The 25,186-nt window shown below is 44.0% G+C and overlaps 1 protein-coding gene across 1 annotated transcript in view; it reads right to left on the bottom strand.

Annotated features, from left to right (window-relative positions):
* Positions 1-754: 754 nt before the first annotated feature.
* The window catches only part of PRMT8 (protein arginine methyltransferase 8), a 374,391-nt gene continuing 349,959 nt past the window's right edge, over positions 755-25,186 (bottom strand). Inside the window, exons 9-10 of the mRNA XM_040439278.1 lie at positions 4,294-4,415; positions 755-838 (exon numbers count right to left, since the gene is read on the bottom strand). Of these exons, the coding sequence (XP_040295212.1) occupies positions 755-838; positions 4,294-4,415 (206 nt within the window). The remainder of the gene's footprint in view (positions 839-4,293; positions 4,416-25,186) is intronic.

Here is a 25,186-nt window from a genome sequence, read left to right on the forward strand (position 1 = left end):
CACGAGCGTGCAAAACGCATTAAAATGCTTTGCACTCGCTGGGAAAAATCATGCATTTTCCCACAAACCACCCGCATCTTTTCCCGCACTTCACCCGCAACGCCCGTGTGAACCCAGCCTAAAGGTCAGTATAGTAGGAAACTGCATAGAGTTCAATACCCTAACCTACTGTCGTTAAATTGACCTCTCCTACTACAGGCAGGAGTGATCCAAACTGAAAGTAGTCAAATCCATGTATGAATAATAGGTATAGTTTTCCTTTTGGGGATCGGTATTAAATTGCATTCAGCCACAGAGACATGATGTATGAAGTCTTATGACTAGATGCTTTTTTTTATATCATCCTGCAGTTCCTAAAATACGTGCTGCAGGCCGCTCATTACACACTTATCATGAATAAAGCAATAATGCAGTGCTAACACCCATTTGTTTTATCCCCCAATTAGAACTCAGACATTTCATAGCACACATCACTTTATTGCCATAGTACAAGCAGCAATCTCATTATCATGCACTGTAAACTTACAAGTGTCGCCATCGTCGCCACCTTACAATTAACCGATAAACACAGATTTGCTCATTTCATTTATTAGTTACTTCCAACAACATGAAAAATTCATCACATTTTAATTTTTTTTATTCGCCTCTTCTCGTCGTGAAGCTGAACTGACTTCAGTGGCCGATTTCTTTCTTCAGAAGTACCGGTGGCTTCAAGTATGGCAGGTAGAGGATTAATGAGATTCAGGCTCTTTGTCTAACGCATTTTATAATCATGAGATATTGAAGCTTCACATAGCTGGCCTTTGAAATCCAGTTCTACAGTGAAATCGAGATCACGCTGCAATGAATAGCAAAGATACTAGTTAAGCAATTGTATTTAACCATGTAGCTGCCACAACTGCATCTGTGAATAGTTGATATTATACATATTAGGCTTACTTGCTGAGAATTGGGTGTGTGGCATGTGTAGACATTTTCCCTAAGCCTCACGCCCTTTCTTTTGGGTCAGACCCTTTTTTGTGCCATTGCACCTACCCCTTACTCTGTATTTGCATGTCAGGGCTGTAACCGATGACACACCCCTGGCACCACACACAACTTGGGACTAATCTCCAGGAGATGTTGGGATGGAATTTGCCAAGTCTATCAGAATTCTGGGAAGTCTATTCTTTCTCAAGGAGCCTCCTGGACTTTCCGGGAGAGTTGGCAAGTATGTATTAGGCACAGGCCTTAAATACAAGGATTACAGATTACAGATCTGTGTTGTTCAGATAATACGGTGTCCATAGTTTGACATGGGCCAGATGCCTAACTTGAATAATCTTGGCCCCAATTCAAAATCTATAATAAGGCCTGTATTTACCATGTGCCTTTTATTATACTGGTGTCTACTTATGTGGCGGAGAGGTATTTGGCCTCCTTCAGGATCTCAGGCCTATGTTCAACTGCTACATTTGCACCCCCTATATGTTTTTTTGGCCGACACATATATTCTTGGCTGAGCCAAGCAGATATGTGTTGAGAGAGTGGGGAGAAAGCTGATGCCAGAAATCTCCCCTAAAAACTAAAGAAAAGCCAAGATTTCTAAAAATCTAAGAATGCTGAAATCCAACATGTTTCCCTTTTCCCTGAAATCTTCTTTAGATGGTTGACGAATACCATCAAAATTGGTGGGTTCAGCCAACTTGTATCTAATGTGTACGGCCAACTTTTACCTTGTGCACATTAAAGGGGTTGTGAGGTGTAAAGATACTGATGACCTATCCTCAGTATAGGTAATCAATATCAGATTGGTGGGGGTCCAACTCCCGGCACTCTGATCAGCTGTTTGAAGGGGTAGCGGCACTAGTGCAAGTACTACTTCTGCTTCAAAATTGTCTGTGCACCATCTCATTTGCAGCGGCTATGCGGTGTATTTACAACTGCTTATCGCATTAGTTTGAGTGGGACGAGCAGCCGTAATTACACTGAGCCGCCTCTACAACGGAGACGATATGCAAGTAATTTTGAAGTGGAAGTGGAGCTCACACTATCACCACTAGCTCTTTTAACAACGGATCTGAAGAAAGGTGAGCAATAGGGCTGAAACGATTACTTGATTGAATCAAGTAATTCGACACCAAAAAATCCTCAATGCAAATTTTTTGCATCGAGGATTTGTTTGTGTCATGTGACCACGGAGCGGGAGTGAAGTGCTTGCTATTACTCACTGCTCCTTGGTCACCCGCCGGGCCGCGCGCTGCACTGGATCCTGACACGTCAGGCTGACAGTGCAGCGCACGGAGAAGAAGATAGAGCAGTTGTGGAGCAGCGTATTGAAGGGCTGCTGGAGACTAGGAGTGGAGATTGTGACACTGGGGGAGCTGAGGGCACGCTGGCATCAGAGGGGATGATGGCACAGAGGACTGATGACACGGGGGGGAGCTGATGCCACCGGGGTACATAGTACATAGAGCTGATGGCACAGAGGATTGATGGCACTGGGGGACTGATGGCACATAGAGCTGATGGCACAGAGGATTGATAGCACATGGGGGAGCTGAGGGCACTCTGGCATCAGGGGGGTTGATGGCACACAGGACTGATGACACGGGGGGGGGGGGGGAGCTGATGCCACCGGGGTACATAGTACATGGTACATAGAGCTGATGGCAAAAAGGATTGATGGCACTGGGGGACTGATGGCACATAGAGCTGATGGCACAGAGGATTGATGGCACGTGGGGGTGATGGCACAGAGGATTGATGGCATGAGGGGTGATGGCACTGGGGAGAGCTGATGGCACTGAGGGACTTTTGGCATGGGGGAGCAGATGGCACATAGAGCTGATGGCACATAAAGCTGATGGCACAGAGGATTGATGGCACTGGTGGGAGCTGATGGCACTGGGAAGATCAATTAATGTAAAGTACAGTTCATTACATGAGCGTTTCATGATATGGACCATTTTAGACTGGAAGATGCTCAAGTGAATGGGGTTGCAATGCTACACACTTGTCATGAGCATACAAGCTGGTTCTTGAAAAAAACAGACCATATTTCTAATCTCAGACACACATTTAAAGGAATCAACTTGATATACAGTATCATTAGAAGCAATGTCATAACCATACTAAATGAGGAGAAATCCCTAGGAAATACCATCACTGTGTGAACGTTGGCGGCTTACTGACCAGATGGCCCTCAACACATCATATGCTGCTATTCCTAAATCGCCTGCAATTCCATTGCAATGTTGATGGCTAAGATCTTTCATATTTTTGAACTAAGCGCATTTTTATATTGCAGCATTGTCTTGTATTACCAATGGAATTCCTGCAGGGCGAATCAAAGCTGTAAGTCTATGGTTAATGTCTTTATATTATAAATTGATATTACTAGACTGCTTTATCCTGTGTACAGGAACATCTCTTTCAGCTGACAGTCAGCAAATATAAATGCTTTAAAGATAACATCCTTCCTTCTTGTTAGAGATTAGCGTGACAAATGAGGTGTGTTGGCATTAGTAGAGGGAAGCGCAATAGGAGAGAGACAATGCCAGCAGCCGCACTCTCTGCATCCTGCATACTGATCAGTAACGGCATTCTTTTTCTTTTCTTTTTTTTCAGGTGATCATTCCTATTTTTGCACTGACAGCTAAGACCGGGAGCAATGCAGCTTCAGAACTTGGGCATAGATAGAAGAAATCAAAATGGTTAATGCTATTATAACCTTGGAAAAAAAGTTTCTGGAGCTTGGTGAAACTTTCATCCCCCACTTTTGCTGAACCTTGAGAGAAACATGGCAGGTTCCTTTATTTTGTGCTATGGAGATATGGAGACCTGCCCAGATTCCCACCGACTATGAGAAAAGAACATGGGATCGGGGTCAGGCTGACGAAACAGAGGACCTTCCTGTGGGCCTAAGCTGTAACGTGATCATAGGTCATAGGCTAAGTGTCCTTCAGAGGAAAAACCTATGTGGAATTGACTTTGGATCCAATCACTTATCACTAGGGTCTATTTGTTATGGGTGACAAAAAAATAACCTATTAGACCTTATCAATGATCTTCTCTGTGTGTACAGTGATGACAAAATACGTTGTAGATCATAATGCAATTAAAAGTGGACATGTTCTGTATAAATGGAGGGTGGCCCTCAATCATTTTGATGGCCCAAAGAACCACAATCTGAAGATGCATCGTCAAAACCTTTATCTACTCTATATGCCCAATGACAGCTACAATGGTTGCTTTCTGGTACATACTCTTTTACTTCAGAAATACTGGTAGATGGAAACAAACACAACTTACAATGTTGTTAGCATTAGGTTTCATAGATATAGTACCATATAGTTCTTCTCCTCTCCGTACAGTTAGGTAATCTTCCAAGTAGAAGACAGTTTGCTTCCAGTGTGTATATGGAGCATCTGGAGCTGTGGAAGAAGATAAAACAATAAAAAATAATCATGAAAATATTCATAATTCAGTTAACATTGCAAGCAAAAAATGTGATGTGATGGTCATTTTGTAGAATTGCAGGGCTGAATTTAGGTTGGTGGAGCCCCATAAGTCTGGATACTAGTACCCAACTGACTCCCTATAGCAGTCACAGGTAGGAAGCAGAGAAAAGCCTCATTGTTCTGGGATGAAAAGTTGTATATGGGTGAATAAAGAAGGTTCTTTCACTTTATTTTGGGATTTTGCCTATTTTTGTATTTTAATTGGATAGATATACATATATTGTACACAGTTAATGTATTATATTGTTATGTTATTTGTTATGTTATTTGGCCATATCCACTAGTCAGGAATGGTTGGCAAAGCTTTTTTAGGAACATGGCTAACCACCCTGTTCCTTCCTTCTTGGTAGGAGTGGGATGGTCCTGCTTCCTGCCAGGAGAGGGAGTTCCAGTATTGTGAGACAAAGGGAGGAAATGAGAGGGGAGTTCCATTTCAGATAATGCGGGAGTGAGGAAGTACATGTCAGAGCTCCCAATCTCCTATTCCCCTGTGAGGGAAATTCAGGAACCAGAGATTCTTCTCCTGTGAGAACAATTTAATCCTGTCTCAAGAAAACATTTGAGAGACAAGGCAGCAGAGTGATCAGTAAAATACAGCTTTACAGCTGCAAGGTAAAGGACAACAGCTTAGACACCACCATCTACCTAAACCATCACTAGGCCAGACTAACATTTATGTATTACAGTGGACACCTATATCCACAAGTGCTTGCTAATGCCAACCGATTGCCATCCAACCTGCCACCATACCTCCCCATCTGGTGCCAGAATCTGCACTTTGTACTTCATACTCCTGGATGTGCCACATGTTATATTTTGCACTAAGTAAAGAGAGACTATTATACATTTACTTATGGTCTGATCCTTCAAACTACTTTTTATTGCACCAAACCTCAGGGAGAGATGGCCTGAGGGAGTACACCGTGACACATCAGGGCTACTACTGCTCATATCCTCTACACCGGCTCCTTGGGGGCTCATGATAGATATATTAAATAGATAAATAGATAGATAGACAATCCTATAAATTAATATTGACCAAAATTCCATAAATCTTTCTTACTTTTTTTTTTACGAAAAGTAAACTTTTTGTCATCACCAAGTACATCTTCTGTGAAAGGACAATAACCCTGATCTGTATTCCAGAGACAGGTAATATCTAATTTAGCACTTTAGGCAGAGGCAATGACAGGGGTCTTAGTAAACAAGCTTCCACATATCCATGTCTGTTTCTTCCCTAATATTGTGACAGCTTGTAAATTGAAACAGAAAACCTTTTTCTAGCAAAAGCCTATCTGTAGAAACCCATTCGGTATCACATTATTGAAATGGTGCTTGATTTAAATCACTTAAAGAGGACCTTTCACCGATTTTGACCCTATGAACTAACTATACAGACATGTGGAGCGGCGCCCGGGGATCTCACTGCACTTACTATTATCCCCGGGCGCCGCTCCGTTCTCCCGTTATGCCCTCCGGTATCTCCGCTCACTAAGTTATAGTAGGCGGAGATACCAGTCCCTAAGTTATGGTAGGCGGAGTCTGCCCTAGCGCTGGCCAATCGCAGCGCAGAGCTCACAGCCTGGGAGGTTATTTTCTCCCAGGCTGTGAGCTCTGCAATGCGATTGGCCAGCGTTAGGGCAGACTCCGCCTACCATAACTTAGGGAACGGAGATACCGGAGGGCATAGCAGGAGAACGGAGTGGCGCCCGGGGATAATAGTAAGTGCAGAGAGATCCCCGGGCGCCGCTCCACATGTATGTATACTTAGTTCATAGGGTCAAAATCGGTGAAAGGTCCTCTTTAAACATGCATGTGAATTGAACATATCGCTGCAATGTGTGCTTCCTCCAGAAATTCAACTCCAGCGTCCTCTAAATTTAGACATAAGAAATCAAAGTTTATAAGAACATTTAATGGATAAATTCAGCTACACAAGATGGAAATATATATTCCTAAATTCGTTTTTGAATTTTGATGCAATTTCTATTAAAACCCAATGATTCTTGTATAAATAAACTGGGTTTATTTTATGCTGCAAACATAGTTATACCTCTCAAAATAAATAAAAAGATTAATATAGAACCTGTGAAACATAAGGCAAAGGAATATGACTGCTAAACACTTGCACCAAATTCTCTATATTGTCATCATACATCCAAACTATACTTACATGCGGGTTTTATAGTGTCTGACTGCACAAGGGATTTAGCCATAATCCACATCTCTCTATCTGAAAGAATATGGTTCTAGGAAAGACTTACAACAGGGCCCAGACACCGACGATAATTACCCCCAAAGGGCCACCAGTCAATCCATTTGAAGCCAACTTTGCAGCCAATTACTTGTCACTAGAGTGTAGTCTAATGGTTTGATCGCAAATAAATGATTACGTCTTATTGATGATGTGTCCTGTGTGCACAATTGTGGCTTTACTGGTGAATAGCAAAGAGCCACTCTGGCTAGCACTAAGCCTAGGGGTACAAAGAAACCCACTTGGTCTCTGACCAGTAAGTGACAGGTTCTAGCACCTAGGCAATATGTAGCAAGATTATTTGGGTACTGTATGGCTCTATTATTTGACTATTATATGGCTCTATTAATTACTGTATGGCTGTTTGGGAAAAATGGGTGGTTAAGGGTCCATTCACACGTCCGTTGTTTCTTTTCTGATCTGTTCCGTTTTTTGTGGAACAGATCTGGACCAGTTCTGTACCCATTCATTTTCAATGGGTCCTGAAAAAAATCGGACAGCTCAATGTCTGATTTTTTTTCAGGACCCATTGAAAATGAATGGGTACAGAACTGGTCCAGATCTGTTCCGCAAAAAACGGAACAGATCAGGAAAGAAACAACGGACGTGTGAATGGACCCTAAGAGTGCACAATTAAAATTTGAAGCAGCTACACTTCCAAATGCATGCTGGCTCTATTATTGGAACACTGTATGGCTCTGTTTTTAGGACACAGTATAGATATGTCTTTTGTTAACTTTCCTCTTGGCTGGAAATGTCCTGATATGTATGGCATGGGATGACCAGCTTTTCAAAACAACATGATTTCATGATATTGTGCCATGAGATGTCTATCCTAAGTTGTCTATAGGTGGCCACACAGTGCCTGTGTTGTGAAAGGGAATCTGTCAGCTCCGAAACTAGAGACAGCAGTGTATAGTGTAAGTGATGCTGAGTCTGATTATGTAATTTGTATCTTTATAGTCACTTGCATTCCAACACTGCAGTAAAATGCATTAAGAGGACTCCTGTGCTCATGCACATAATACAGAGGACTGAAAGAGGAGTCCTCTCAATGCTTGTTACTGCTGGTAACAGTGTCATAATGCAAGTGGGTATGAAAACAAAAATTTCCTAATAGGACTCAGCATCACCTACACTAGTTTGGTTGGTGTTTCGGACCTGACACATTCCATTTAAGGGTATTGATGTCATGATATTGTATTGAATTTGTATTGTGATAAAATGGAGTCTTTGGGAATTGTATGGGTTTATTATAATAACACTGTATGGCTCTATCATTAGAAGATTATATGGTGCTCTATTATAAGGGAAATGTATGGGTTTATAGTTGGGCACTCTATGTTTTATTAGGCCACTGTATTGGCCTACTATTTTGGCGCTGTATAACTCTATTATTAGAACACTGTATGGCTCTATTATTAAGTCATTGTACAGATTTATTCGTTGGGCACAATACATCTATATTATTAGGGCACTGTAAAGGTTTATTATTTGGTCACTGTACGGTTCTATTATTAAGTTACTATGGGGCACATTTATGTACTGATATATGCTACTTTTGTGGTGCATATCAGTCACATATTTTGTCGCGAGTCTCCCTTCTCTCTTTCTGTCTGGTGCTGCTGTCCCATAGACATACAGGAGAGAGCAGCAAGAAAGAAGGGAGACGGCATGTGGGTGTCGGACCCCTGCCGATCTGATATTGATGACCTATCCTGAGGATTGGTCTGTCTTCAATATTAAAAAGCCCAGACAACCCCTTTAAATCTACACCAGCAAGGGGGCTGGCGTAGATTATAGATTGTCTTATGTCCTGCTGGAGCAATCGAAAACACTATGTAGAGGCCTGAGTCTCCACATAACTTTGGTGCTTTCTCCAGCAAATATCTTCATAGCAGCCCTAACCTAGGATATCTCGGCTCTCATTAAGGCTAAACAACATCTGGCACCGGTATCCACCCCAACAGATAAGTTGTTTGTTCCCATACAATTTCGTCTCCAGCTGTTGGGTGAGTGTCACGATTCTGGCATTTGTGGACATCCCGGTTTTGAGGGCACTAAGGATCTGGTTTCGAGATCTTATTGGTGGCCCACTCTAACTAGGGATGTCAAGTCCTACGTGTCAGCCTGTGAGGTTTGTGCTAGGTCCAAGACACCTAGGACTCGCCCTGCTGGTAACCTACGACCCCTACCCATTCCCAGTAGACCCTGGTCCCATATCTCGATGGACTTTATTACTGATCTACCGCCGGCGGAGGGTAAGACTGTGGTTTGGGTAGTGGTTGATAGGTTTAGCAAGATGGTCCATTTCATTCCCCTGTCTAAACTCCCGAATGCCAAAACCCTAGCGTCTATTTTTGTGAAAGAAATTGTTCAGTTACATGGTATCCCGGAAAATATTGTCTGACAGGGGTGTGCAGTTTGTGTCCAAATTTTGGAGGGCTTTCTGTAAAAAATTTCAAATTTCATTGTCTTTTTCCTCCGCCTACCATCCTGAGAGTAATCGGCAGACTGAACGCCTTAATCAGTCTGTGGAACAATTCTTGAGGTTGTATGTTGCTGATGACCGGGTTAAATACCTTCCATTGGCTGAATTTGCTTTGAATAACCGTGTTAATTCTTCTGCTGAGGTTTCACCTTTCTTTTGTAACCATGGTTTTCATCCCCGTTTTCATTCTGGGTCATCCGTCTCCTCCTCTAACCCTGTGGCGGATAGGCTCTCCTCTGAACTGTGCACAGTTTGGGCCCGGGTTCAATCGAACCTAGAAGGGGCTCAAAGTTCTCAGAAACTCAAGGCCTATAGGAGACGTTCCAAGGGGGTGAATTTTCAGGTTGGGGATAAGGTATGGTAGTCCTCCAAGAATCTCAAGGTAGCTTCTAGAAAATTTGCTCCTCGTTTTATTGGACCGTATAAGATCACGGAGGTGATTAATCCGGTATCGTTTAGGTTGGAGCTGCCCGAGTCGTTCCACATTCATAATATGTTTCATAAATCTCTACTTATATTATACTCTAATATTTTGAACCTGTTGTACCATAGTAAGCCTCGCCTCCGCCGGTTCTTGTTAATGATGCTGTCAAGTATGTGGTGTCTAAGATAGTGGATGTCAGGAGAGTGCGTAATTCCTTACAGTACCTGATTCACTGGAAGGGGTATGGACCCGAAGAGAGATCTTGGGTACCTGCTAGGGAGGTTCATTCTCTTAGACTGTTTTGAAAATTTCATTTAGAACATCCTGAAAGGCCGTCGCCTGAAGTCTTGGGTCCGGTGGCCCCGCATAAGAGGAGGGGGACTGTCATGGGATGCCGAGTCGTTCGCTCTCCTCAGCGCCGTCGGCATCCCTTTGCTGTGCAGGACAGAGGACGCGCACAGCGTCCTTGTCTCCTAGGTAACAGGGGGCAGGACGGACCGGCCACGCACGTCTCCTCCTGCTGGCCACAGGTTGCCTGTTAATTAGGTATCTGGCGTTTGGTTTCCTGCATACTTACCTGATCCTGTGTTGCCTGACAATTCTCTGCCTGCTCCTTCTGTACTGCGCATCTCTCCTGGTATTCTGACCCCGGCTTCCACCTGACGATTCTTTACCTGTTGTACTTCGTCTCTCTCCTGGTATTTAATCTTGGCTTCTCCTGACTATTATCTGCTTATTCCTTGGTACTGCGTTGCTCTCTAGGTATTGACCCGGTCCGTTCACGTTCCATTATTTGTCTTGTCTGTCCTCCCCACACGTATCCTAAGTTAGGGACTGCCGTCCAGTTGTCCCCTGTCATCAGGACTCGTGAGGCAAGTAGGCAGGGCCAGGGGTGAGGGTGGAGCGCAGTGGCCACTATCCTTCCCCCTGTGTGTGTGTGTGTGTGTGTGTGTGTGTGTGTGTACGTGACCATTACAGGGGATAAATGGCCCGGATGTAAAGTGGTTAAGATTTTCTTTTTTCTTACAAAATATGTGTTCATTTAGGACCAAAATATCTTTTCTGGAATGAAATTTGTTTTACACAGTTGTACTATACTTCAAAAGGACGTCCGCCATATATTTACTAGATATATTCACTGGCTGATAGTTTAACATGAAAAGGCTTTGTGCTAAATAATTAAAATTACTTATTATTCAAGTGCAGAATATAAATATCCTCAGAGACCTGTGTTCTTTGATCTGTGCCCTTACTTTGACTTAGATCTCAAGCTAAACATTTGTATTTCAATGTAATGATCAAGATATTCTGGTGTGAGATCTAGATATTCTATGTGATACAATTTTATCGCAATTTTTCCTAACATGGCGGGTAGCTGGCTACAATGGCAGCTAAAATGTCGCTACACGTGTGAGGACATGGGGCAAGGAACTCTGGGAAGGCGGGATGACCCATAATGCCATGCATGCAGCCAATCAGCAGCCAGCCAGCCCGGTGATGTCATAGCCCTATAAATACGGCGGTCATCTTAGAGTCTGCCATTCACTATCGTACTTTGTTCAGGGACAGACGTGTATGCAGGCGCTAGGGACAGTGAAAAAAAACGAATTGTTAGGGTCCATTCACACGTCCGCAACGGAATTGCAGACCCATGCATTCCTATGGGGCAGCACGATTCTGCTGCACGGACACAGAATTGCGGATCCGCACTTCCGTTCCGCAAAAAAATAGAACATGTCCTATTCTTGTCCGCAATTGCGGACAAGAACAGGCATATTCTATTAGTGCCGGTGCGCAAAATGCGGAACGCACATTGCCGCTGTCCGTGTTTTGTGGATCCGTGGATCCAAAAAACACGTTACGGACGTGTGAATGGAGCCTTAAACAAAAAAAAGGAAAGAAGCGATTTGCTATTGCATGGAAAGGATAGTGAGAGGAATAATTTCACAGGCAGGGAGAGTCATAGGAAAATCCTTATTGTGATAAAAGCAATTTACAAGTGCAGGGAAACATTACTTGGGGATCCAGATAGTCTCATAATACAGCTCTGTCATTCCAGCAATTAGTTATTGGGGTGCAAGTGCTATGTTGAAAAGCCTTTAGTGGCTTTTATCTGTGAAAAAAGATAAATATATACGCAGGTCACTTTTGCTGTTAACTGCGCTGATATCATTTAGTGGCCTATTTCAATACAATACGAGAAATATTTACGCAGGTCACTTTTGTTGTTATTTGCGCTAAAAGCGTTTATTGCCATATTTCTAGAGAAAAAGAGAAAAATAGACTAAGTTCATATTTGGTGTTATTTATGCTGAAAGCGTTTCTTGTCATATTTCACTACAACACGAGAAAAATAGACGCAGTTCACATTTGGTGTTATTTGGTGTTATTTGCGCTAAAAGCGTTTATTGCCATATTTCTAGAGAAAAAGAGAAAAATATAGGCAGTTTCTGTTATTTACTTAGAAATCATTTAGTGGCCTATTTTAGTCCAATACAAGAAATATATACGCAGTTCACTTTTGCTGTTATTTACCCTGAAATTGTTTTGTTGCCAATTTCAAATCCTTTAGGGGAATCGCTTTTAGGGGTGTTTTAATTTGCTTTAAATTTATTTAGTTCAGCTAAAACTATGTCAGACAGAGAAGTGCCAGGCCCTGCACAGGGGAGTGTCAGAGGCATAAATGATTCTGGCGCAGGCACAGGTCGCAGCAGAGTAAGGGGGCATGGCAGCAGGGGTTTCTTCCCGAGGCCTCAGGTCCACATGTCAGCTAGCGGTCGTGTCTTAACCAGCAACCCAGCGGTTCTTGATTAGTTGACTGGATCTTCGACTTCGTCGCAAGTGACAGCAGCAACAGCAGCCTAAGTCTAGAGTCGCTGATGAGCAGCTTTCTTCACCCGTATAGTGAAGAAACTACTCACCAGCAGCAGCATGTAGACCTGGAGCAGGACCTGAACCAGCAGGTGGTGGCATACTTTGACAGCGCCCTGCCAGCCATAATAGAAGATCCACTGGACTACTGGGCAGCCAAACTGGTTTTGTGGCCGCAACTGGCCGAGTTTGACCTGGAAAAGCTGTCCTGACAGGCCAGTAGTGTGGCATCAGAGCGGGTGTTTAGTATGGCGGGGGCCATAGTTACCCCAAGAAGAACTCGCCTGTACACCCAAAATGTATAGAGACTTACTTTTGTCAAGATGAATCAGGCGTGGATCAGCCAGGATTTCCACCCACCAATGCCTGATGCATCAGATTAGATCATCCATCTCCACACTACGTCACCATGCCACTCTGTGGTATCATGCTGCTGCTGCTGTTGCTGCCATGTCCACACTATGTCACCATGCCACTCTGTGGACTCCTGATGCTGCCATCTCCACACTATGTCACCGTGCAACTTTGTGGCCTCCTGATGCTGCCATGTGGCCTCATGATGCTGCCATGTCCACACTATGTCACCTTGCCACTCTGTTGTATCATGCTGCTGCCATCTCCACACTATGTCACCTTGCCACTCTGTGGCCTCCTGATGCTGCCATCTCCACACTATGTCACCTTTCCACTTTGTAGTCTCCTGATGCTGCCATGTCCGCACTATGTCACCTTGCCAGTCTGTGGTATCATGCTGCTGCTGTTGCTGCCATCTCCACACTATGCCACCGTGCCACTCTGTGGCCTAATCATACTGCTGCTGTCACCTCCACACTTTGTCATTGTGCCACTCTGTGGCCTCCTGATGCTGCCGCCACCTCCAGACCCTGTCATTGTGCCACTTGGTGGTCTCCTCATGCTGCTTTCACCTCACCACTATGTCATAGGGCCACTCTGTGGACTTCTCATGCTGTTACCACCCTCCCTATTTTTCATTACACCTCAGGTCAGACCACCAATCAGACCCCTAATGTTAATCAGACCTCAGCTAACAGCCCCAATAAGATCCCCAATGTTAATAAGACCTCAGATCACACCTCAGCTCAGACCCCAATATGAATGACCCCCAATCAGACCTCAGATAAGAGCCCCATGCCTCATAGCAGCCCCCAGTGTCTCTCCAGCAGCCCCCCAGCGCCTCTCATCAGCCAGTAATAACATCCCCCCCTCAATCATGTGCCAGTAATAACAGGGCCCCCCCAATCATGTGCCCGTAACAACAGGGCCCCCCCCCCAATCATGTGCCAGTAATAACCAGGCCCCCCCATTATGTGCCAGTAATAACCAGGCCCCCCCCATTATGTGCCAGTAATAACCAGCCCCCCCATTATGTGCCAGTAATAAACAGGCCCCCCCATTATGTGCCAGTAATAACCAGGCCCCCCCATTATGTGCCAGTAATAACCAGGCCCCCCCATTATGTGCCAGTAATAACCAGGCCCCCCATTAAGTGCCAGTAATAACCAGGCCCCCCCATTATGTGCCAGTAATAACCAACCCCCCCATTATGTGCCAGTAATAACCAGGCCCCCCCATTATGTGCCAGTAATAACCAGGCCCCCCCCATTATGTGCCAGTAATAACCAGGCCGCCCCATTATGTGCCAGTAATAACAGGCCGCCCCCCCCCCCCCCCCCAATCATGTGCCAGTAATAGGGCCCCCAAATTATGTGGCAGTAAAAAAATAATTAACACTTATACTTACCTCTTTGGAGCGATGCGATGCAGGACTCTTTCGGCCGGTGTCCCGACTCCAGCGCTGTACGGCTCAGGCGGCGCGATGACGTCATCGCGCCGCCTGCGCTGGCCTTTGATAGGCTGCCGGCCTAGTAGTGCCGGCAGCCTATCAGAGGAACAGGAAAGGGACACACCTCCCTGCCCTGCTCCTCCGCACAGCCTTCTGTTTTTATCGCTGTCCTGAGGACGGCGATACAAACAGTCAGATCACTATGGAGATGAGCGCTTCGCTTCCACAATGGAAGCGCTCATCTCAGTGCCTGCCCCGCCGCCGCCGCACACACTGCCGCTGGGGGGGATTTGACCAAACCTGTCCCCCCCGCATTATTTCCTGGGGGGGATCCCCCCCCCGCTTCCTACGCCCATGGATGCAGCAGTTCCAAAACAAGTTAAAAAGTATGCTTTACCCAGCGCATAAGGGTGATGTCACAGCACAATGGGAATCTAACAGGGGAAGAGGTGAAAGTAATCCTCCTCCTACCACGACCACGCCGGCAAGGACAGGACGCTTTACAGACGTGTTGTTGATGGAGGACATGCAGAGCTTTTTAAGTCCTACGCATCGCCATAGCCCTTCGGGGTCCACCCTCAGAGAACGACTCGATCGACAGGTAGCAGACTACCTCGCCTTAACTGCAGATATCGACACTCTGAGGAGCAATGAACCCCTTGACTACTGGGTGTGCAGGCTTGACCTGTGGCCTGAGCTATCCCAATTTGCGATAGAACTTCTGGCCTGCCCCGCTTCAAGTGTCCTGTCAGAAAGGACCTTCAGCGCAGCAGGAGGTATTGTCACTGAGAAGAGATGTCGCCTAGGTCAAAAAAGTCTAGATTACCTCATCTTTATTAGGATGAATGAGGCATGGACAGTGGGGTATGCATTTGACTAAAAAAGGCCTGATGAGATGCCTTGGGCTAAAAATGGTCCACACGCTGCTGTATTTAATCTCTGCATGCCGGATGACTTGCGTGACTTCTCTGCCACCAACTAGGGTTCAAGCCGCAATGTTTTAGTGCACTTTCTGCCTGGAAAACATACATTTTTCCGGCCGCTGCTACAGCAGCGGCTGCAACAATACCTGATTTTTCAGGCATGTGTACATGCCTAATTTTTCTGGCCTCTGGTGCTGCACTGTGGCTGCAAAAACAAAACAAAAAAAAAGGCACATACATGTGTCAATTCCTCTTCGTGATTGTTACCTTGTTGTGGTGAAGGGGCTTGCGTATCACAATGAAGCGATCACCTCTATGAGTGTGTTGGCAATGTTGGCACACCCCAGATGATAAGGTCGTTGCTTCATTGTGAACAGACCAAAAGCGATCGGCTGGATAATTTTGCATAGAAAAAACATAAATTTTCTTTGTGATCAATAAGGTGATCATTAAAGCCTACTAGGCCAACAATGGGCCCACACTGAACTGTCACTGAACTACCTCAGCACGACCATAGGCTTTGAAAAACCGCCATCGCCTGCAATCTCCCAAACGTGCGCACAAGCACAGTCATCACTACACTAAGATTGACGCATAGAGGAATAAAATTTATGTCATGAGTGTGTCAACTATTGACAGCTCTTTGCGGTTGTCTAAAATCTATTCGATACACGTCCTCTGATAGGGGACGTAACAGAGATTAAACTGATAAGAATAGTACTACTTAACACACCACTGCCACCAGTGCTGGATCAGGCCGTAGATGAGCATGAAGAGGAAGAGTTGTGGTCACCATCACCACCAGAAGCAGCCTTGTCGTCGTCGATTGCTGGACCTGCGGCAATGCAGAGAGAGGAGTCTGAAAAAGAGGAGTCAGAGGAGGAAGGTGGCTTTGAGGAGGTGGAAGATCAACCACAGCAGGCGTCCCAGGGGGCTTGTTGTCACCTTTTGGGGACCATTGGTGTTGTACGTGGCTGGGTGGAGGAAGAGACCTTCAATGACGTCAGTGAGAACAAGGAACGGGACATGGCTAGCTTGGTATCCAACCTTGTGCAAATGGGGAGTTTGCGGTTGTGCAAATGGACTGTTTGCAGTTGTTTGCGGTGCGTTAAACGGGGAGTTTGGTCTGTCAGAGTTTGATCTGTCACTGTGAAGCGGCGTAACCCTTACACTACCTGATCGATACAACATCATACCTGATCGTATACACACACTGGATGTTTTAAAGCACGTTATTCCAAACAATTTAGGAATGTTAGGTGATTTATGCCCTTTATGGATTAAAACCCGACTCTGCGTCAACTACGTAATTTTCCATGGGAGTTTTGCCATGGATACCCCTCCGGCAGGCCACAGTCCAGGTGTTAGTCCCCTTGAAACAACTTTTCCATCACTATTGTGGTGTCACGGCGGACGGGATCTCAGATACACAAATAAACCAACAAACAAGTTTCTAGGCGAGAAGCTGGGGAAAGGTCACCTCCTAGCGAATCCCTGACTTCTCTCCCTACACTGCTAAGCCCACATTCAGACCTTGAAGGTAGGAATAATGTGTCCTCGTGCCTGGGCTGAAAATACCCTAGAATCCCTGAGATGGTGAAAGGGGAAAAGGGGCAGCCTGCTCCCTCAGAATCTGGAGGGGACAGACGACACACAAACAGCCTAGACAGCAAACAACAAAAACAGAAACCAAACTTATCTTATCTGAGCTGGAACAGACAATCCTTCCTTCCTTGCTTCCAAGGCCAGACTGATTTCTATAACCTGCACAGAACACTGGGAATGAGTGAAATTTAAACCAATGACCCCACCCAGTGCACCTGAAGGGAGGCGGATCTAGCACGACTCCAAAACAAAACAAAAAACTAAACACATGCTGCTATTCTGGCCGACCTCCGCACATAGTCAGAGCAGGGCATGACATGTGGCCAGAAAGAGTCCCTGTGGGTTTTAAATTTTGCCTGCCTATTGAAGTCTATGGCGGTTCGCCCGGTTCGCGAACATTTGCGGAAATTCGCATTCGCCGTTCTCGAATGGAAAATTTTATGTTCGCGACATCTCTAGTTATGATAGAAAATAATAAAATCTACAGAACACCAAACCCGAACTTCACTGAAGAAGTCCGGGTTCGGGTCTGGGTACCATATTCAGTTTTTTCTCACGCATGTTCAAAACGCATTGCACTCGCGCTGAAAAAACTGAGCAACCGAACGCAGTGAAAAAGGACTGAAATTGCGTGCCTACTCGCACGATTTTCCCTCAACGCACCTGCATCCCATCCGGCCCCCAACCTCAACGCCTGTGTGAAGGGTGCCTGAGTTAATACTTGAGTAATTTGGTCAGTTTTGGCCCCGTGAATGCCCAAATAAGTGAAGTGTGCAGTGATTCTAATAGCGACGCCTGTCATCTGCATGTCATACTGACTGACAGTATTATTTCACTACCCCAGCACACTCCCTATGCGTGTTACTGCAAGGCACAGTGTTCTACACCCATATAAAGGCTCTATGCAGCCTGGAAATAGCAAATTTTTATTGCGATTTGTCACAAATATATTCAGATCTTAGCAAATTTTTTCAGAAAATTCGGCGAATCGGCCGAATCGAATTTTTGAGAAATTCGATCATCTCTATTCATAATATTATACAATACCAGTAAAATCACCACATGCAGTGTATTGTACAATGAGTGACTATATGTTAAAGTCCCTTGAGGGGGCTAAAAAAAGTTTACAAAATGGAAAAACAAAAATACAAACTTTAAAAAATCCATTGTTAGGACTCCTGTGCTTTTATGTAATGTTTTACCATAAAAAATAATAGGTTTTACCATTTATCATATTAGAGTGAGTTTGACACTGTTAAACCAGGCACAATGACTTGTAGGGCTAGCTCAGCTAAATGCAATGATGACTTTCATTTAGAGATGCATTTCTGAATTCTGGAGAAAGTACTTTTAACCCATTTTCAATGCTACAATTTTATAATATAAACAATTTTAGGTAGGGCGGCTGGTTTTGTTTTAAAGGGGATGTCTGTTTTTTTCTGTGCATTGCTGAGGCCAGTGACTGGCTGCAGTGGTCACATGTTGTCAATGCAACGTCATGTTGCAGTTGGGTAAACAAGGCACGGCCGGAAGAACTGAAGTGGAGATGCTGGCTCTGTTAGGTAAGTACTGCTCAATTCTTTATTGCAAGCTGTTCCCCAGTGTTGTCATGTTTGTTGCTGAACCCAGATGACTCCTTTTAAAGGGTTTCTACCACCAGATTTTGACCTAATTAGCTGTCAGACACTAGCGATCTGCTAGTGTCTGCTCTACCTAACCATGCTATTGTAATTCCTTTCTCTGCAGCGGTTACCCTAAAAAACGTAGTTTTATTGGTATGCAAATGAGCCTCTAGGTGCTATGGGGGCGTCCTTTCAGCACCTAGAGGCTCCGTCCACTCACCATTTCTGCCGCCCAGCGCGCTCCAGCCCGCCCCTCTCCTCTAGATTGACAGCCTACTTCTCTCCATCTCGGCCGAATTCTCGCGCCTGCGCCGTGTGCTTCTGTATTCGGCGCAGGCGCAGTGACTGTCTCCCTGCGCCGGCATCTTCACTGCGCCTGCGCCGATTACGGCGCAGGGAGCAGCCCAACAGTCACTGCGCCGAATACAGAAGCACACGGCGCAGGCGCGAGTAGGCTGTCAATCTAGAGGAGAGGGGCGGGCTGGAGCGCGCTGGGCGGCATTTTTAGGGTAACTGCTGCAGAGAAAGGGATTACAATAGCATGGTTAGGTAGAGCAGACACTAGCAGATCGCTAGTGTCTGACAGCTAATTAGGTCAAAATGTGGTGGTAGAAACCCTTTAAGGCCTAGGGTCTTCAAGCTACACCTCTGGAGACTGGTTTGATACTAAATCACTGGACAATTGGGATGGATGACACCAAACCACTAAAAATGCTGGACTAAGCAACTAAATTTTGGTACACAGAAGAGGGAAATTGGATGCATAATTGAAAAGGGTTTTTTGTTTACAAAAAGGGGCCTGCAGTTTAGAAACAGCACCACTTCTGTTCATAAGCTGGTACTTAAGTTGAAGTGAATGGGGCCGAGGTGCAATATCAGACATTTCCTGTCAACAAGAGTGGTGCTGTTTTTCGAAAAAGTTAAGATCCTTTTTTCTGACTAGCTTTGTACCGGGAACCAGTTTATCCCACTACTGCAAATCACCATGTACAATAAGTTTTATCAGTTGTCTTTTCTTAGAGAGGCAAACACAATGTAATAACAAGTAGTTATTACAGCAAAAAACATTAGCGCTCAGCAAGCTTTGGCATCCACCAGTTCATTTTTAACATCGTCAGACCACAAATTAAGATTGTAGCATGCTATTTTTATCCTGGTTAGAGCATGTGTCTTTATTTGCAATGTTAATTTGTTTTCACAGCGGTGACTGATGATCAAGGAGCCGCTAATGCATTTATAGCAAACACTCTTTAATGTATTTTCTTATAACGAAGACTTTCTCAATTAGCACCTTGAATTTCCTAAACAAAACATTTCATCCCATTCATTAAACTGGAGTTTCTGGAGCAAAATAGAAAGCAATTTAAAATAATGAAGCATTTGCATTTGCACTGTATATTGCCCAATAAAATAAAATAAATATAAAGTCAAAGAAAGCTAAAAGAATAATATAGAGGTTACGTAAAATCCATCTGCAGGAAATTAAACTACAGGATCATTCTGGAATAAAGCCTCCCATGTCCTCAGAAAAGTACAACTGGCCGCATACCTTTGCATCGGTATCTTCCAGTAGGCTTTTTCTTCCCAGGCTCCTTACTCAGCTGCTAAAGGTGCAGTTATGTTTTAGTGCCAGACAGCAGTGAATTGTCAGGTTCCCTAGTGCTCAGTGGCAATGGCAGATGACATTTCATTGACACTGAGTGCTGCAGACCACCCTGACAATTCACTGCTATTAGGTCCAGAAAGTAACAGCACAAGTATTTGCCAAACAGAGAAGGTTAGGGAAAAAACACATGTAAGATACCACTGAAAAGGTATGCAACCAATTGTATTTCTATGACGATCTGACAGGTCCTCTTTAAAGAGAATGTCCATTCAGATCAAAATTCCATGTTGCTAAATTTCTAAATACATCTTTATAGTGGTCAGAGCACTGCTGCGTTCTACAGAGTGCTAAATCTTCGACATAGACATAGAGGTGCCTTCAACCACCACAAGAGGGAGCTCACTGCATACTGTTTATACACTGAACTTGAAGTGCAACTAAGCTGCCATGAGGAATAACACTATATATAGTAATATATATATTTATATTTTTTATTATATATATATATATATATACACAGTGGATATAAAAAGTCTACACACCCCTGTTAAAATGTCAGGTTTCTGTGATGTAAAAAAATGAGACAAAGATAAATCATTTCAGAACTTTTTCCACTTTTAGGCCCCTTTCACACGGGCGTTGCGGATTGGGGCCAGATGCGTTCAGGAAAAATGGTGCGATTTTGACACTAAAACAAGTCAGTTTTCACTGCGATTGCGTTCCATGTTTGCGTTTTTTCCGCGCGGGTGCAAAACATTGTAATGCGTTTTGCACGCGCGTGAGAAAAATCATCATGTTTGGTACCCATACCCGAACCCGGACTTCTTCACAGAAGTTCGGGTTTGGGTTAGGTGTTGTGTAGATCAAGTGGATTAAGGTGAGGGTTTTTTTAACCCCTCCAGCCCTATTGTACTATGCATGTATTAAGAACGCTATTATTTTTCCTTATAACCATGTTATAAGGGAAAATAATAATGATCGGGTCCCCATCCCGATCGTCTCCTAGCAACTGTGCGTGAAAATCGCACCGCATCCGCACTTGCTTGCGGATGCTTGCGATTTTTTACGCAGCCCCATTCACTTCTATGGGGCCTGCGTTGCGTGAAAAATGCAGAATATAGAACAAGCTGCGATTTTCACGCAACGCACAAGTGATGCCTGAAAACCAACGCTCATGTGCACAGCCCCATAGAAATGAATGGGTCCGGATTCAGTGCGGGTGCAATGCGTTCACGTCACGCATTGCACCCGCGCGGAAAACTCGCTTGTGTGAAAGGGGCCTTAATGTTACCTATAAACTGTACAACTCAATTGAAAAATAAACTGAAATCTTTTAGGTAGAGGGAAGAAAAAATATAAAAATTAGATTATATGGTTGCATATGTGTGCACACCCTTAATAAGGACACAGCCTTATTTCACCTTAGGACCAGGCCATTTTTTGCAAATCTGACCAGTGTCACTTTAAGTGCTCATACCTTTAAAACGCTTTGACTTATCCAGGCCATTCTGAGATAGTTTTTTCGTCACATATTGTACTTCATGACACTGGTAAAACGAAGTAAAAAAAAATATTTTTTTTCACACAAAAAAATACCTAATTCACCAAAAATTTGGAAAAATTAGCAAATTTCAAAGTTTCAGTTTCTCCACTTCTGTAATACATAGTAATACCCCCAAAAATTGTGATGACTTTACATTCCCCATATGTCTACTTCATGTTTTAATTATTTTGGGAATGATATTTTATTTTTTGTGGATGTTACAAGACTTAGAAGTTTAGAAGCAAATCTTGAAATTTTTCAGAAATTTACAAAAACCCCATTTTTAGGGACCACTACTGGTCTGAAGTCACTTTGCGAGGCTTACATAATAGAAACCACCCAAAAATGACCACATTCTATAAACTACACCCCTCAAGGTATTCAAAACTGATTTTACAAACTTCGTTAACCCTTTAGGTGTTGCACAAGAGTTATTGGCAAATGGGGATGAAATTTGAGAATTAAATTTTGTTGCCTAATTCTCCATTTTAACCCATTTTTTCCACTAACAAAGCAAGGGTTAACAGACAAACAAGACTGTATCTTTATTGCCCTGACTCTGCTGTTTACAGAAACACCCCATATGTGGCCATAAACTACTGTACGGCCACACAGCGGGGCGTAGAGTGAAAGGTGCGCCGTTTGGTTTTTGGAGGGCTGATTTTGCTGGACTGGTTTTTTGACACCATGTCCCATTTGAAGCCCCCCTGATGCACCCCTAGAGTAGAAACTCCATAAAAGTGACCCCATCTAAGAAACTACACCCCTCAAGGTATTCAAAACTGATTTTACAAACTTTGTTAACCCTTTAGGTGTTGCACAAGATTTAATGGAAAATAGAGATACAATTTCAAAATTTCACTTTTTTGACAGATTTTCCATTTTAATATTTTTTTCCCCATTACAAAGCAAGGGTTAACAGCCAAACAAAACTCATTATTTATGGCCCTGATTCTGTAGTTTACAGAAACACCCCATATGTGGTCGTAAACTGCTATACGGGCACACGGCAGGGCGCAGAAGGAAAGGAATGCCATACGGTTTTTGGAAGGCAGATTTTGCTGGACTGTTTTTTTTGACACCATGTCCCATTTGAAGCCCCCCTGATGCACCCCTAGAGTAGAAACTCCAAAAAAGTGACCCCATTTTAGAAACTACGGGATAGGGTGGCAGTTTTGTTGGTACCAGTTTAGGGTACATATGATTTTTGGTTGCTCTATATTACACTTTTTGTGAGGCAAGACAACAAGAAATAGCTTTTTTGGCACCTGACAGGTTAGATCATGTGGTAATTTTATAGAGCAGGTTGTCACGGACGCGGCGATACCTAATATGTATCCAATTCTTTTTATTTATGTAAGTTTTACACAATGATTTCATTTTTGAAACAAAAAAAAAACATGTTTTAGTGTTTCCATAGTCTAAGAGCCATAGTTTTTTCAGTTTTTGGGAGATTATCTTGGGTAGGGTATGATTTTTGCGGGATGAGATGGCGGTTTGATTGGCACTATTTTGGCGTACATGAGACTTTTTTGATCACTTTTATTACCTTTTTTGGGAAGTAGGTGGGCAAAATTTCAATTTCATCATAGTTTTTTATTTTCTATCGCGATCCCGCCTGCCGCACCGCCCGCCTCCCGCACCGCCCACAACCCCCCTTCTGCACCTCCCGCCGCCATCAAATCATTCAGGGGTGCAGGGGGGGGTGCGGGGATCAGAAACTGCAAAAAGCGCAGCAAACCGCAGGTCTGAATTGACCTGCGGTTTGTTGCGATCGCCGACATGAGGGGGGGTCACGGGATCCCCCCGGGCATTTAGCCGAGGTGCCTGCTCAATGATTTGAGCAGGCACCTTGTTCCGATCACAGCCGGCCGGGCGGCAGTGATCAGAAATACACAGGGCGTACATGTACACCCTGTGTCCTTAAGTACCAGGACACAAGGGCGTACCTGTACGCCCTATGTCCTTAAGGGGTTAAACTAATACTTTGTTGAAGCACCTTTTGATTTTATTACAGCAGTCTTTTTGGGTCTGAGTCTATCAGCATGGCACATTTTGACTTGGCAAGATTTGCCCACTCTTCTTGGTAAAAACACTCCAAATCTGTCAGATTGCGAGGGCATCTCCTGTGAACAGCCGTCTTCAGATCACCCGACAGATTTTCAATCGGATTCAGGTCTGGGCTCTGGCTGGGCCATTCCAAAACTTGAATCTTCTTCTGGTGAAGCCATTCCTTTGTTAATTTGGATGTATGCTTTGGGTCGTTGTCATGCTGAAAGATAAAGTTCCTCTTCATGTTCAGCTTTCTAGCAGAAGCCTGAAGGTTTTGTGCCAATATTGACTGGTATTTGGAACTGTTCATAATTCCCTCTAGCTTTACTAAGGCCCCAGTTCCAGCTGAAGAAAAACAGCCCCAAAGCATGATGCTGCCACCACCATGCTTCACTGTGGGTATGGCGTTCTTTTGGTGATGTGCAGTGTTGTTGCAGTGTTGTCTTTGCGAAAAACATATCTTTTGGAATTATGGCCAAAAAGTTCAACCTTGGTTTCATCAGACCATAACACCTTTTCTCACATGCTTTTGGGAGACTTCAGATGTGTTTTTGCTAAAATTTAGCCTGGCTTGGATGTTTTTCTTTGTAAGAAACGGCTTTCGTCTTGCCACTCTACCCCATAGCCCAGACATAGGAAGAATACGGGAGATTGTTGTCACATGTACCACACAGCTAGTACTTGCCAGATATTCCTGCAGCTCCTTTAATGTTGCTGTAGGCCTCTTGGTAGCCTCCCAGACCAGTTTTCTTCTCGTCTTTTTATCAATTTTGGAGGGACGTCCAGTTCTTGGTAATGTCACTATTGGCCATATATCATGTTTCTCATGATAGCTCTACTTGGAATAGAAAGGAACTGTACAAAAAAGATGGTTTGCATCTTTCTCTCAAAGGAACAAATGTACTTAGTGAACAACTCCAAGAATTTGCGAAAGAGTATTTAAACTAGGAAGGGGGGGCAAAAGAGTGAAAATAAAAGAGTCCAATTGCCCCCCGAAACAATGCCAGAACAGGTCAGAAGCACAGAGGTTAAGAAATGATAAGCTCAGAGTCCTGTCTACAAATGCTCGCAGTTTAGGTAAAAAAATCAATGAACCTGGGTCAATAATGGCATCTGAGAATGTAGATTTAGTGGCTGTTACGGAGACATGGTTTAATGAAAGAAATGACCGGGACATAACCATACCAGGGTACTCTTTATACAGAAGAGACAGAGAAGGCAAGAAAGGAGGAGGAGTGGCCCTGTATGTGAAAGATAGCATTAAATCTAACCTAATACAAGTTGGTGAGGCCAACATAGAGTCAGTTTGGGTTACGTTGCAGTTTGCTAACCATGCAGTAACTCGTGTAGGTGTGATATATAGACCACCTGGTCAAGTTAAAGAACTAGATGATCTACTAGTTGAAGAAATAGCTAAAATGACAATGAAAGGAGAAGTTATCATTATGGGAGATTTCAATCTTCCAGATATAAACTGGAAAACCAAAAT

This window comes from Bufo bufo, chromosome 1 (assembly GCF_905171765.1).
Source record: "Bufo bufo chromosome 1, aBufBuf1.1, whole genome shotgun sequence".
Lineage (NCBI taxonomy): Eukaryota > Metazoa > Chordata > Amphibia > Anura > Bufonidae > Bufo > Bufo bufo.